The 14,789-nt window shown below is 39.8% G+C and overlaps 2 protein-coding genes across 8 annotated transcripts in view; both read left to right on the forward strand.

The window, feature by feature from the left end:
• The window catches only part of LOC127357971 (zinc finger protein 665-like), a 145,085-nt gene that overhangs the window by 63,833 nt on the left and 66,463 nt on the right, over positions 1-14,789 (forward strand).
• Positions 1-14,789, forward strand: part of LOC127357997 (oocyte zinc finger protein XlCOF8.4-like) — a 57,979-nt gene that overhangs the window by 28,606 nt on the left and 14,584 nt on the right. For 2 of the 7 annotated variants that reach the window (XM_051390747.1, XM_051390752.1), the window contains exon 1: positions 11,228-11,752. The exons of the other annotated variants lie outside the window; for them this stretch is intronic. In XM_051390747.1, the coding sequence (XP_051246707.1) occupies positions 11,560-11,752 (193 nt within the window). In that variant the 5' untranslated portion in view covers positions 11,228-11,559. Of the gene's footprint in view, positions 1-11,227; positions 11,753-14,789 lie in introns of those variants that run through there. 7 annotated transcript variants of the gene reach the window in all.

The raw sequence follows: 14,789 nt of genomic DNA on the forward strand, positions 1-14,789 counted from the left end.
TAATATTAAAGAAAACAGAGCTTTGGTATCGGAATATTATCGATATCGGCCGATATCCAAATTCAGGTATCGGGATCGGATCGGAAGTGAAAAAATGTGGATCGGTGCATCCCTATTCCTAACATTTTCTCTCTGTCTTTTCCTTTCAGAGTTTCAGTTAGAGTCTGGCAGACTAATGCAGACATTCTTCCTGATAGTTCACTGGACTCTGTCTTTTGTATTAGGCCTGCATAATTTGGTAGCTGGTCTGCGGTGAGGTCCGCTATTGCTGCTTCTAAATTACTTAAGGGATCCCTTGCACTCGCGGTTACAGGAGCCTTGGATGCCATTGTTTTAGTTTAGGGTTCTCAACAACAAACTGGAAAAATATTAACAATTAAAAATAAAAGTTTTAAATGTAATTGTATGTACTTTGTTTTATTTTGTTTATCTTATTTGAACTTTAATTTTGAATTGTTTTCAATTAGAAGTAGAGTTTGCTTGGTTAATTAGCTTGATCCGTGATACTTAAATCAAAACAGGCGTTTGGATTTCAAAGAACCTGAAAGATAGTGTTTTAACACAAAAGCTAAAGTATTTGATATAACTGTAAAGTTTACTTGAATAGTGGTTAACAGCTTAATTGAGGCTTTCTGAACTCTCCTGGTGGAAAAGAATCAAAATAATAGGATGGCTGTTGAATTAAGAGATGGATAAAGCGTCTCTTGTAATGATGAGGTGACGACAAGGTCAAGAGGTACAGCATAGCTTCCTACAACAAAACTGACGTCATCACATCACATTCACCTTTTTCTCCTAGAGCATCCTGGGTAATGAAGTCCGTTTTTAATGTAACTCCAAATGAAATGAAATGCAGTTCTCCTTTTAACTACATATTTAACATATTAAAAGTTTTTATGAATATGAATGTTAACTTTTATTTTAACTTATTAATTCTTACAAATAATATGTTCTTTCAAAATAAATTCTCAACATCCCCCCCCGATAAACTACAGTTTATCTAAATTTCCAAAGGATATAACAGCTGGATGGGTCTCCGCAGAACAGTCCCTGAACTAGTGCGAACTGCACATGACCTTACGAGGCCATCACGACCTGGAAACAGTTCCTCAATTCTTCCCTGCTTCCAGCTCTGCCTTGGTGTTTTATCCTCTCCGATGAGTGCAACATCTCCCAGCTCAGCAGAGAAGGCTGTAGGGTGTCACAGTGATGCGCTGACTTCAAATCCAGCAAATATTCTCTCCACCATCTGTTCCAGAAGTTGGTCATAAGTCTCTGTCTGTATCGCCACCTTCATGTCATCTCCTCCTTGTTTGCTGTTGGATGGTTAGAGTCAGCTGGAAATGGCTCAGGGGGCAGGCAAGTCAGTCACTCGGTCTCTGACCCACCAAGAAGTGAGCAGGTGTCAGTGGCTGTGGCTCATCCACATCATTGTGCACATAAGTGAGCGGCCTGGAGTTTATGATTGCTTCAGCTTCAGTCAGAATGGTGCACATTTCTTCAAATTTGATTTATAATTTAGCTTTGCCAAGCACCTTTCTGAGAATAATTTTGACTGACCTTACGAGCCTTTCCCAGAATCTTCCCCACCAGGCTGCTCTTTCAGCGACGAACCGCCAGGTGATGCCCTTCTCTGAGAAGAACTCTCGTAGCTGTGAATCCTTGATGCCTTTCCAGAGCTCCTTCAAATCCTGATCAGCTTTCTTGAATGTCTTGGCGTTATCCGAGTAGATCACCTTGCACAATCCTCTTCTTGAGATGAATCTTTTCAGGGCTAGCAGGAAGTCTTCAGTGGACAGATCTGAGACCAGCTCTAAGTGCACTGCTCTGGTTACAGCACAAGTGAACAGTGCTATGTATGATTTTGTCATGAGGCTCTGTGTCTTCACATAGAGCGGCCCTGCAAAGTCTACACCTGTGATCTCGAATGGCGGTGACTCTGTTATTCTGTCCTTTGGCAGCGGTGTGGTAGTCTGTTGTCCAGCCTTTGCTTTGAATCTTCTACAAAGTACACATCTTGACATAACCTTCTTGACTACCTGTCGTGCCCTCAAAATCCAATATTTCTCTCGAGTTTGCACTAAAGTGTCTTGTACACCTGCGTGCATTATCGTCTCATGTTGATACTGTACCAACATTTCTGTAAATCTGTGGTCGTTGGGCAAAATCCATGGGTGCCTTTCTCTGTAAGAAAAGTCAGAATGCTGGAGCCTTCCTCCCACACTGAGCAGCTCGTCCTCATCCAGAAATGGTTTTAGCTCTCGGATTCTGGAGTCAGTGTTGGGGCATTTACCTGCCTTTCGGCTAAAAGATCCCTTCAGGCCTTTAAAGGTTAGTCTGATAGCCAAGGGCAGCTGTCATTCCCAATTGTTAGATGGCGGTTGGTCGTGGTGCTTTGTATTACGTCAAGATGGTTCACTGCAATAGCTCTAGTTGGGCCTTGTAGTTGCCTACCTATTGACTTTTGACAAAATTATAGTTTCTGTTAGATTACTTTACGCCCTTTCCCACAGTAGTTGCTGCAAAACGGCGACAGAATATTTTTCGCATTGTTCGCGGGTCGCTGAGTATATCAAAATGTCATCTACGTACTGTAACACAATTAACTCTGTCTAATTCTGACAAATCTGTCTGCAACCAATTTAAAATTGACGGGGACTGGTTGTTGCCTTGTGGCAGATGAGTGTACTCGTGTAATATTTACAACTTCGGTAGCATAAGATGTTACTATTGTCCTTCATAATGTTTGCTCAAGTTATTTGGGACATGCATACACAACTGTAATAATACAGTTCTTGTATATGTTCTTCTCCTGTTGAGCTTTAGGGGTTAATTTATTTCACTGACTATCTACCACAGCGCCTAGGATTAGCTGAAGGTTGGACACAAATGTTTGACAATCTGCCCTGCCTATTTATGTAACAATAGAGCAGCGGTTTCTCAGCAAGATGCTATTATTTTTTTAATATATAAACCCAACTAGATCGAGGAGTACACACTGACTTCCCTAGGACGTCTTCACACTACCTAGGATTTTCACTCACTCTCACACACACACACACACACACCTCATGCATACATGAGACACGCTTTGTGATAACAGCAATTCAATTGAGCAGTTATGCAATTTAATCAAATAAGTAAAATAAAATCAATCAATAAATAAATCAGAACATCAATAAAGCACAATTTAGCTTTATATAATTCAGTAGTATTTAGTGTAATTAAGTAACATATTGGAGTCAATAAACAAGTGTCACAGGGTCCTTATTTTCTTACGGTCGTAGGACGAAGCCTGAGTTACAGACTGCTCTCTCTCCCCACAGACAGAAACACCATATGGAGAACATTTAGAAAAGGTTTTTCTGCTTACCTTTTGAATGAGCTCATACAGTGGTCGGTCTGGAGCCGGGACCTGTCTTGTCCTCCTGGCTGGCTCGCCAAATGTTGTGGTTGAATTTTTCTTGTCTCAATGCACATCAATCGACGTCTATCTGACATAAACTTTTAGGTATCTGACTGTATTGAGAGACCACAAACTCCCACTGAAGGAACCCAGAATGGTGACACAGACTCACAGAAAGCAAAGAGAATTGACCGTTTGGGACTACAGATGCAAATTAGCAGCTTTGCTATAATCTGGCATGTTTACAGAGATGTTTAAATATCGATGTTCATTAATGTGCACTGTCCCTATCCAAAAATAAAGCATTTAAACTTCACTTGCAAGATTTTTTTGCATCAACACAGGAAACAAGCAAACCGAGTTGTGTCGAGAATCAACTAACTAAAACAAAGAAAATCACTCCATTATATTCCTCTTTCCCAAAGGGTGTCTATTGGTGACGTCTAATGTTTGATAACCAGTAGTCATAACACATCTGATCCCCTACTCTCCAAGAGACAGCCTTGGTCTTTGGAATGTGCTTAGCTCATAGCACAATGAATATCAACTCTAACTAGTGTGAGACAACCAGAGTGTGAATACATGAAGATGAACATAAAATATTATCCTGTAAGCCTGTAAATTAAACATGAAATAGCACAACATAATATAGTTTGCTTCATGTTCACAGAACCTTATTTCTTAATGCATTTTCCCACTACACCAGCATGTTGACCCTTTACTGTTCTCCAACTTTCCCTTGCTGTGGCAGCAGACCACACTGTTAAAAGATAAAGAATCTTCTGCCTTGTTCAGAAGAAACTCTGATCCTTTTAATCATTGCTTACTTTCCAGGAAGTCTTCTGCTGATAATCCTTGTGAGACCTTGTCAACAGATTTCAACTTGGTTCCAATGTGTTTCCACTGAGGGACATCTTCAGCCTGATGGTGATCCCACCGTTATCCAGTCTGGATTTAACAGAAAGTGTTGGTTTTCTATAATGTCTATCTTTGTGTCTGTGTCCTGCAGATGTCCAGCAGCTGTCGGTGATTAAAGAAGAGGTTCCCCCTGAGCAGCAGCAGGAGTGGAGACCCAGTCTGGACCAGGAGGACCCAGAGCCCCCACACATTAAAGAGGAACAGGAGGAAGTCAGGACCAGTCAGGAGGGAGAGCAGCTTCAAGGGTTCACATTCACTCCCGTCCCTGTGAAGAGTGAAGATGATGATGATGAAGAGAAACCTCAGTCCTCACAGCTTCATCAAAGACTAACTGAACAGATGGAAACAGATGATGGAGAGGACTGTGGAGGACCAGAACCGGCCAGAAACTCACATCCAAATACACATTTACAACCTCATATTAATGGCAAGAATGATTACTGTTCTGAACCTGAGACTAAAGTCATCACTGATGAGAAAACCACCACCGGAGAAGCTCATTTAGGTTCAAGCTTAATGAAAAGTAACAGATTTAATTCTTATGGTAAACCATTTGGCTGCTCTGTGTGTGATAAACGATTCAACCAAAACTCAAATCTCAAGACGCACATGAGAATCCACACAGGAGAGAAACCGTTCACTTGCTCATTTTGTGGTAAAAACTTTGTCCAGAGGTCACATCTAACAAACCACCTGAAACGCCACACAGGAGAAAAACCATACAGCTGTTTACGCTGTAACAGAAGTTTTTGTCGGTCTGAATATTTGCAGTCACACATGAGAACACACACGGGGGAGAAACCGTTCTGCTGCAGCATTTGTGGCAAAAGATTTGCTTGGCGTCGCCAGCTCAGAAATCACAAGTGTGCCCCACACATTAAAGACGAACAGGAAAATGTGTGGACCAGTCAGAATGGAGAGCAGCTTCAAGGGCTGGAAGAGGCTGATATAAGAAAGTACCCATTCACTGCTGTCCCTGTGAGGAGTAAAGATGATGATGAAGAGAAACCTCAGTCCTCACAGCTTCATCAAAGACTAACTGAACAGATACAAACAGAAGCTGACTATGGAGGACCAGAACCAGACAGGACCTCAGATCCAGATACACATTTACAACCTGATACTGGGAACAAGACTGAAGACTTCTCTGAAAGTGAGACTGATGACAATGATGATGATTTGACAGATCTTGATAAAAGATTTCGATGCCCTGTGTGTGGTAAAACATTTAAACAAAAGGGGAATCTGAATATACACATGAGAACTCATACAGGAGTAAAACCTTTCAGCTGTTCTTTGTGCAGTAAAAGCTTTACTCAAAAAGCAGGTTTGGACTACCACTTAAAAACTCACAGAGGAGAGAAACCATTCAGTTGCTCATTTTGTGGTAAAAGTTTTGGCCAGAAGGCACATCTACAGAGCCATCTAACGTGTCACACAGGAGCAAAACCCTATGGCTATTTGTGATCAAAGTTTTTCACGATGTGACATTTTACAGGCACACATGAGAACGCACACAGGGGAGAAACCGTTCAGCTGCAGCGTTTGTGACAAAAGATTCACATGGCGTTGTCAGCTAAAAAATCAGTGTTGCAGCTTCATGAGCTCTGGACGAGTCGGGAGGTAGAGCAGCTTCAAGGACTGGAGGAGTTCACACTCACTCCTGTGTCTGTGAAGAGTGAACACAAAGAGAAACCAAAGTTCTCACAGCAAACACGACCTCATGGAGAGGACTGTGGTGGACCTGAACCAGACAGGAACACAGATCCAGATAGTTTTAAGACACATGACTGACTGTAACTCGTTTATTGGACAGTTCTGGTCATGTGATTTAGCAGTTAGCAGATTTAGCCAGTTAGCAGTTCTGATGTCAGTAATTTAGCAATCTGTTAGTGACATGTATTTGTATTGGTTTAATACTAAAAAAAAAACTTCTGCTGTACTCTTTGAATCAAAATAGAAGGAGTGCGTTGAGACACACAGTCAGTGAGCCCTACCATGTTGTGCTCAGTATTTATGGAATTAGATTTGTGCCAAAAGAAACAAACAAAAATAGGAATTTGAGAGAACATAAAACTAATTGCAAAAATAAAACTTTTAACTTGCAATCAAATAATTTGTCAAATAGTGTAAAATATTGACATTATTTTGTTTACGGTTCCCTCTGCTTCTCTCTCTAAGCTCAGACTTTTGCGCTGACTCTCGGCTTTGCGGTCTCTCTGCTGCTCTCTCTCGTTTGCGCTCCCTCTCGGGTGGGAGGGCTTTATCAGCAGAGTGTCCCCATTGGCTAATCAGTTTTTGACTGACACAGCACAGTAGGCTCAGTGTCCCGGAAGTTACGTGTAGGTAGCTGGCGCGCGAAGTCTGGCGAGACAAGAATAAGAATAAGAATCCACAAGAAAAACTAATTAAATGTAAGTATTTATTACATACATATATTGTCTGTGAGTAACATTTTGTTGTGTTATAAGTTAGAAGTAAAGTAAAGCAAGGTTTTGGAGAGGAAAAAGGGATTTAATTTAGCTTTCCTGTCAGAAAGGCTGTATATTGGCAAGGTAAAGCACTGAGTGAGTGACATTAGTTGAGATAAAAAACGAGTAATTTGACAACTTGCTAACAGTTAAACATCAACTACAGCAGACACAGCCAGCAGCTTATATTACTGACTCGTCCATCAGCAAGAATCGTTCTGTCTGCTGTCTTTTATTTCACCAACCACTAAAGATAGTCCTTCATTTACTCTCTCCTGGTGTACTCTTCTCCTTTTTCTCTTAGCTTCCTCAGCTGAGCCCGGTTGTGTTGTCTGCTCTGGTTCTGATTCGACTCCAGCTCTGCTCCCCATCAGCATCCCCCACTGGGTTAGATGTTTTTCTGTAACTCTGGTCTCATTATGGCAGTAAGTCAAACACCAGCGACTGTCAGTGACGTCCTTCGGCTGCTCAGCTTCAACTCTCTGTGATTCACCGTTTCCTGATGGACAGTAAAGTAACTGCTGCGTGTGTCTGCTGTTGTTGGTCTGGTTGATGTTTGGCTCTTAGTAAAGTTGTTGACTCGCTAGTTTTTGATCAACGATTTAACTTACATTATTTTATTGTATTCAAACGTACAATATGTAATTCCTCACATTAAGATCCAGACGTCCGAGTTAAAAAGCACCAAGATCTAAACAGTGGATGGTAAACAGTCAATGTATGACAGCTTCTGGGTGGCAACCATAACACTGACGCAGGCACAAAGGGGATATGACGCCATTGAATCAACTCCATATAGAACATAGCTGTAGAGTTTATACTCTGTATATTATAGATTTAAATGTCTTTTTATTGCCTTATGTTGCTTCTACATTTTGTCTTGATGCCTTTTATGTTTTATAGGAAGCACTTTGAATTTCCTTGCTGTTCTGTAGAAATAAAGTTGCTTTGCCTTTTTGTTTTCATAGTTTTTGGAGACTCCCACCAACCTCTAGTGCGGGGGAACTGCATCACCCCGTAATAGGCAATAGACTCACTCACAAATTGCCAGCAGAGGGGGGTTGGTGGTGGTATAGGGGTTCTAATATTGTTGCCTTCCTAGGGATGTACAAGAGACTTTCTTTCTGTTTACATTGCTGGGTAGGGAAAAGGGAGGAAAAAACTGTATATGATGTGAATATATATATATATTGTACATTTTTTAATAAAAAATTTATCACAAAAAAAAGAAATATGTTGTCTTTAATTTGTACCAAATAATCTTGAATTCACTCTGATTCATTATTTTTTATAAAGCAGGATTCTTCTTAGTTTTCCTTTTTAAATTTAAATCTTTCTAAAAAAAAATTCTGGCTCTACAGATTGTATGTAATCAGATTACATCAGTGTGAGTAACAGTGTAATCACTGATCACTGCAGAATAAAGTTGCTTTCCAAGTTGTCAGCATCACCATAAAACAAGGGTCCCCAAACTTTTACAACTTGGCCCCCAATTTGAGAGGATTTTTTTCTTAAGGAATCTCGTCTGGGGAAGGTCTTTATTGTTAGGTGTCATAGTTTTAAAGTCAATCGAATTATAATCAATAAAAAATAATGTGATAAAAGTTTATATTCTTCCTCCTTTTGCTGGGGAGCCGTCACATTCCCCTCAAGGACCCCCGTTGGTCCCCGGACCCCAGTTTGAAAGTCACTGCCCTTAACTACAAAACTAACAAACAAATTCAATGTAAATATTTTCTTACTTATTAGTACATTTTATTGTGAAAGTAGAAAATACAAACAGCGCTCTTATAGTGAAAGTTAGAAATGATGGCCTGGGCTTTTATTGTGAAAGTTAGGAAAACGGAAGTTGGGTCTTTGATTGGAGCTAGAGCAATAAATCTAATTTACACTTAATCAGTTAGTTAACAACAACCCGAATCAGCAAATATGAACCGGCTGATGTTTTATACTTTATATTTGATGAATGTTACTTTGGAAAAACTCGTAATCTCACTAAAATATTAGTTCTAAGAACAAAATTCCTTAATTTTCCAATTCCTCCTAAATATAAAGAAATACATATTAAAACAATATAAAATGTAATTTTAATGTATTTTTGGCGTTTTTGAGCACTTTTTATTTTTTGTTTGCACGGGTCTCCATGGCGACGGGGAGTCGCATTGTTTACACCCGCGACCAGATGATCGCCCTGAGGTACCCGAGCATCCTGACTGGAGAGAGACCCTCCATACCGGAGGAGCTGAGGAGGAGACGGTGAGGCTGCAGAGCGGGGGTTAAACAGAGGATGAAGAAGAGGAGGTTTAAAGTCTTCATCCCTGCAGTCATCACTGGAAACAAACGTGGCTACATGAGCAGATACCGGACTCCAACGTCACCATTCCCGGCTTCCAGACGGTTCGAGCCGACAGGGACACCACCGCGACCGGCATGAAGAAAGGAGGGGGACTGTCCGTGCTCATCAACAACAGCTGGTGTAACGCCGGGTTCCTCACAGTGCGTCTGCATCCCGGATCATCGATCATCATCACTGTCTATGTTCCTCACAGTGGTCTTCATCATCACCATCACTGTCTATATTCCTCACAGTGGTCTTCATCATCATCATCACTGTCTATATTCCTCACAGTGGTCTTCATCATCACCATCACTGTCTATATTCCTCACAGTGGTCTTCATCATCATCATCACTGTCTATATTCCTCACAGTGGTCTTCATCATCACCATCACTGTCTATATTCCTCACAGTGGTCTTCATCATCATCATCACTGTCTATATTCCTCACAGTGGTCTTCATCATCATCATCACTGTCTATATTCCTCACAGTGGTCTTCATCATCACCATCACTGTCTATATTCCTCACAGTGGTCTTCATCATCATCATCATCACTGTCTATATTCCTCACAGTGGTCTTCATCATCACCATCACTGTCTATATTCCTCACAGTGGTCTTCATCATCACCATCACTGTCTATATTCCACACAGTGGTCTTCATCATCACCATCACTGTCTATATTCCTCACAGTGGTCTTCATCATCATCATCATCACTGTCTATATTCCTCACAGTGGTCTTCATCATCATCATCACTGTCTATATTCCTCACAGTGGTCTTCATCATCATCATCACTGTCTATATTCCTCTGTCTGGGAAAGCAGAAGCAGCGTGTGACGTCATCCACTCTGTGACTGCAGGACTACAAACGAAACACTCGGAGGCCTTCATCATCATCATTGTGGGATTAATAAAGTTACCTGTCTATCTGTCTGTCTGTCTGTCTGTCTGTCTGTCTGTCTGTCTGTCTATCTATCTATCTGTCTGTCTGTCTGTCTGTCTGTCTGTCTGTCTATCTATCTATCTGTCTGTCTGTCTGTCTGTCTGTCTATCTGTCTATCTATCTATCTATCTATCTGTCTGTCTGTCTGTCTGTCTGTCTGTCTGTCTGTCTATCTATCTATCTGTCTGTCTGTCTGTCTGTCTGTCTATCTGTCTATCTATCTATCTGTCTGTCTGTCTGTCTGTCTGTCTATCTGTCTATCTATCTATCTATCTATCTATCTATCTATCTATCTATCTATCTATCTATCTGTCTGTCTGTCTGTCTGTCTATCTATCTATCTATCTATCTGTCTGTCTGTCTATCTATCTGTCTATCTGTCTGTCTGTCTGTCTGTCTGTCTGTCTATCTATCTATCTAATTTGATGAATCATAACTGAGCAGTTTTATTATTGGTTAAATCCATTAATACAGATTTCTTCACAGATTATTAAGTTTTGGTTATTTTGAAGAATAAACAAATTGAAACCAATAATAATAATTATAACCAATATTACACACATTAATGTCAATTTGCCAAATCTACTCCAAGTGGAAGGCACTTCACATTAAATATTAATTTATATTAAATAAATCTTTATGAAAGGTGAAAAGAGTCTGTGCACTGAACATGATTTAAACATGGATTCCTGTTATGTTATTGTGCATCAAATCATTGTTTTGCTTTGTACAGTTTGTCACTATATTCTTTATAAATAAAGTTAAGAGAAAACCCTCTGTATTTATGGTGTTTAATATTATAAATATCATATTCAATATTTAAAGATTACAACCCTTTTATAGTTTATTGATACTGATTTGAAACCAATTGGAAACGTTAAAGTGATAAATTGCTAAAACTTTTAGATTATTTAGACCCTGGATGTTTTTCTTCTCTTTTATTTGTTGTACAATTTTATTTTTCTATATTAATTCAGTTATTACAATATATTTTCTGGAGAGTTTCCTAATAAAGACATTTAAAAAGTAATTTCTTTCAGTTTTATTCTTTATTTAATAAACTTCCGACAGTTTGAACCCGCGGATACGTTCAGACCCTAACAGACCATATTTGGGCATGTTTGTGAAGCTGCGGCTCTCGCTTTATCTCGCGAGAGTTGGAAACTGAAGGACGAGATTTAGCCGTCGCTGTCTGTCTCTATTGTTTGACGTTTTTCCTTTTAAGATTCCCTCCACAGTAATGAGCCATCCGAGCCTCCGTATGTCCGGATAAAGCTGTCTGAATGGACTTTGTGCTGTTCACCGTTTTTCGGAATGTTTTCCCGCTGACTCATCTCCCGGTAGCCTACAAAGCTACAGAAGTTAGCTTAGCATGCTAGCTGTAAACAGAGCGGAGCTTAGCAACACAGCGCTAGTCAGAGTGACTGTTTGATGGAGAGCAAACAGTGTTTTTGACGGAGTTTGTGTGATTGTGTGAAAATGTGTAAAGTCCAAATGCTGAGAGCGTTGGTGAAGCAGCGACTAACTGCGGCTGCTGAAGAGATATTTGGGCTGTTTGAAAGAACGATAGCAGAGTACGAGGAGGAACTTTGTCGTTCAAAAGAGGAGAACGAGCGACAACGGAAACTACTGGACGCTGTTTTCAACCCTCAACTTCGGTTACACAGAGCAGGTTGGTTCACTGTACTGCTTCTTCTCTCACTGTTCACACTCTGAGCTGTTCGCAGCTTTACGGTAACGGGACGTTTGTGTTGTTTACACAAACAGCTGCTGCAGTAAACAACCTCTCGCATTGTTTACTGTTACCAACAATCAGTCCAGCTGTTTGTAGTCTGCAGACCCCTTTTTCACAGCGGCCATTTTGACCTGGAACAGTCGGGTAAACACAGGTGGAAGCAATGATCTGATTAAGGCTCCGTTCCATTTAGTGTAGCAGAGGCTTTACAGTGAGCTCAGTGGTTCTCACAGGAGCTGGAAACATGTGACAGATTTAAGAAAACACAAAAATCATCATGATGAAGCTCCGTTCTTCCAACAGTCCTCAAACATTAAGACATCACTGTAATGGATACCAGCAGGAACTACAATCTATATACCAGGCCCGGCCCTAACCAATTTGGCACCCTAGGCAAGATTTTAGGTGGCGCCCCCCTTGCATCGCAGGAAATTCCACTGCCAGTTATATACATACATATACTCACGCACGTCTTTGACATTTTATTAGATTTTTAGAGAAACAAGTTGCTCAATCAAAACAGTTAACAAGAAAATAATAAATTAGAGGAGATGGCCAGTCAGCAGGGTCTATTGGTGCAGCCTTTATTCCTGATGGTGCATCCCGGGGTTCTTCTGAGGTGGAGGCGACAGGAGGATCACTTGATGCTGTTGAAGCGGCGATGACTGTAGATGGCCCAGGAAGCGCATCTGAAGAGAGAAGAGGAGTAAGTGACACCGTTGGGTGTTACAGTCTAATAATAAAAGAAATGATTCCAAGAATAAAATAAAAAAATAAAAATGAATAACCTAAGAGATGCATTACTTTCACTGTACTGTACATGAATGATATACAGTGCAATTTCTTCTGATATGCAAATAAGATTAGATTTAAAGGGGAAGTCGGCAACTCTAGCCATTTCTTCGCTGGTTATCACTTTTGTCGTCGCATGTTTTCTCAGTCAGCTCCCCCTACAGCTCTGGGACGTATATTTCAAAACACTGTTGTAAAAAAATTCACTTGCGGCCCCTCCTCCCCCTTTCTACTGCTGCTGATGTGCATTTGTGTTTCTTGCTCGTTCACGCTTCTCATGATACTTCCTATTTCCAACTTAACGGGACGGTAGTCCCAAAGTTGCAAGGTTGGTTTTCCGCCTGGGGACGCGAGGGAGAGCGGGGAAAGTCACCATTAACACCGGAACAGGCCATTTAACCATCCAAATGATTTCTAAACAGGTTTATTAAGTTGAAATAGTTGCCAAGTTCCCCTTTAATCTTATTGTCATTTCAGTGAAATGCTGATTAGCAGAATGTAAAGAAGCAGTAAACTGCAGTATAATATAGATATGGGAATGTGTTAACATTAATGATGTGCACTTTAACATGGATGTAAAGTTTAACACTACAAACACACTTTAGACAATACTGAACTGTAACACAACAAACAACAAGGCTTCCAACTCTGATATATAAAGGTGTGTGAAAGGAATAGCATCTGACTGTTACAAGCAGAGCAAACGTTAGCTAACCAATAATAAATACAAATAAAATGTAGACAAATGTAAACAGCTGCTGAATAATCTAATCTTTACAAATGTCCCTGAGAAATATAAGGTGGGAGTATTATATATATATTATATATTATATATATTATAGGCTCCTCTATAACATAAACTGACGCTATTTACTGATTAGCAAACCGTGTTAGGCTAAAGGTTAGTATCGTTCTGCAACAGACAAATCATTTCATCACATTATCTTCACTCTACCTCTATCTTTGTCGCGTGTTTTTTTCCTTCTCTGGGCACCGGAAAGTTTTGGTGGTTTTGACATTGTTAATGGTTTCTGGGGTGACGTCAGAAAACTCAACCATCTCTCAGAGAGCAGGGGGGGCTTAATAAAGTCTTATTATTTAATACGCTTTGCTATGCAGTTAAATTACTACATACTAAGAAATAATAGTACAAACTAGTTTTAGTATAAAAATATTGAAAGTTGCACTTTTTTTTTTTTCTTCCCCCTTAGCATTTGCCTATACTGCCTATGCCACAGGCTGGCACTGCTATATACTTATAAGTAGAGCCACAGTTCTCCCTGTACATCAGCACACAGTATTAACCATGAAAATAACCCCGACAGGAAACCCACCTAATATATAAATATATTATTATTACAGTTTATCATCTCACGTACAATAACTTCACATTTTAAAAACTATTTGCAGCTATTTTAGGTCAAAGAAAGACGTGAAGGAGAATTCATAAGAGCTGACTGTAATAATAATCCTTATATTTAGTAAAAGTTATAAAGTCATCAATTTAAGAGAAGAAAAACATTCAGGAAGTAAAAGATACAAATAAAAGTCTGTTTAGGACTCAGTGCTGTATAGAATCACACCTCCAAAGAAAGGGTGTTTAATAATTTATACAAAGTGAACATTTAACCATTAATACTGAGTACTTAATAATGCTATTACAGTCCTAACAATGACTGAAACATGTTTCCATCAGACTGTAATTTAATAAATTGTTCTGAAAGTTTATTAAAGTATCTCCGAACTTCTGACAGCTCCGCCTCCAGCGACCTGCTAAATAACGAGGTGTTGCCTAACATTATATTATAAAGATATTGTTTACTAGAATGAGAAGAAACATATATTTATGGATTTCCAGTGTCACAAACATTAAAGGTTGTTTCTACAATGCATGCCAGGGTATTCTATTTTGAAAACTGACCGGACTGTCTCTACTCTGTATTTGTGTAGATAAAAGTTCCAGACAGTTAAAACTGACCTGAGCCAATAAAGTGAAGATAAACTTTATTCTAAAACTGCATAAAGTTCAGCCAAGAGGTGACAAATAAAAGCCCGTAACTCCAATATCACAGGCCCTTTTGGGTTAATTGTTGCAATCACAACATAGTAACTGGGAGTGAAAACCAAAGGGCCGTGTAAAGGCCCCTGAGGTACTCCATATTTTCATTAATATGTATTGTAT

Source organism: Dicentrarchus labrax, unplaced genomic scaffold (assembly GCF_905237075.1).
Source record: "Dicentrarchus labrax unplaced genomic scaffold, dlabrax2021, whole genome shotgun sequence".
Taxonomy (NCBI): Eukaryota; Metazoa; Chordata; class Actinopteri; family Moronidae; genus Dicentrarchus; species Dicentrarchus labrax.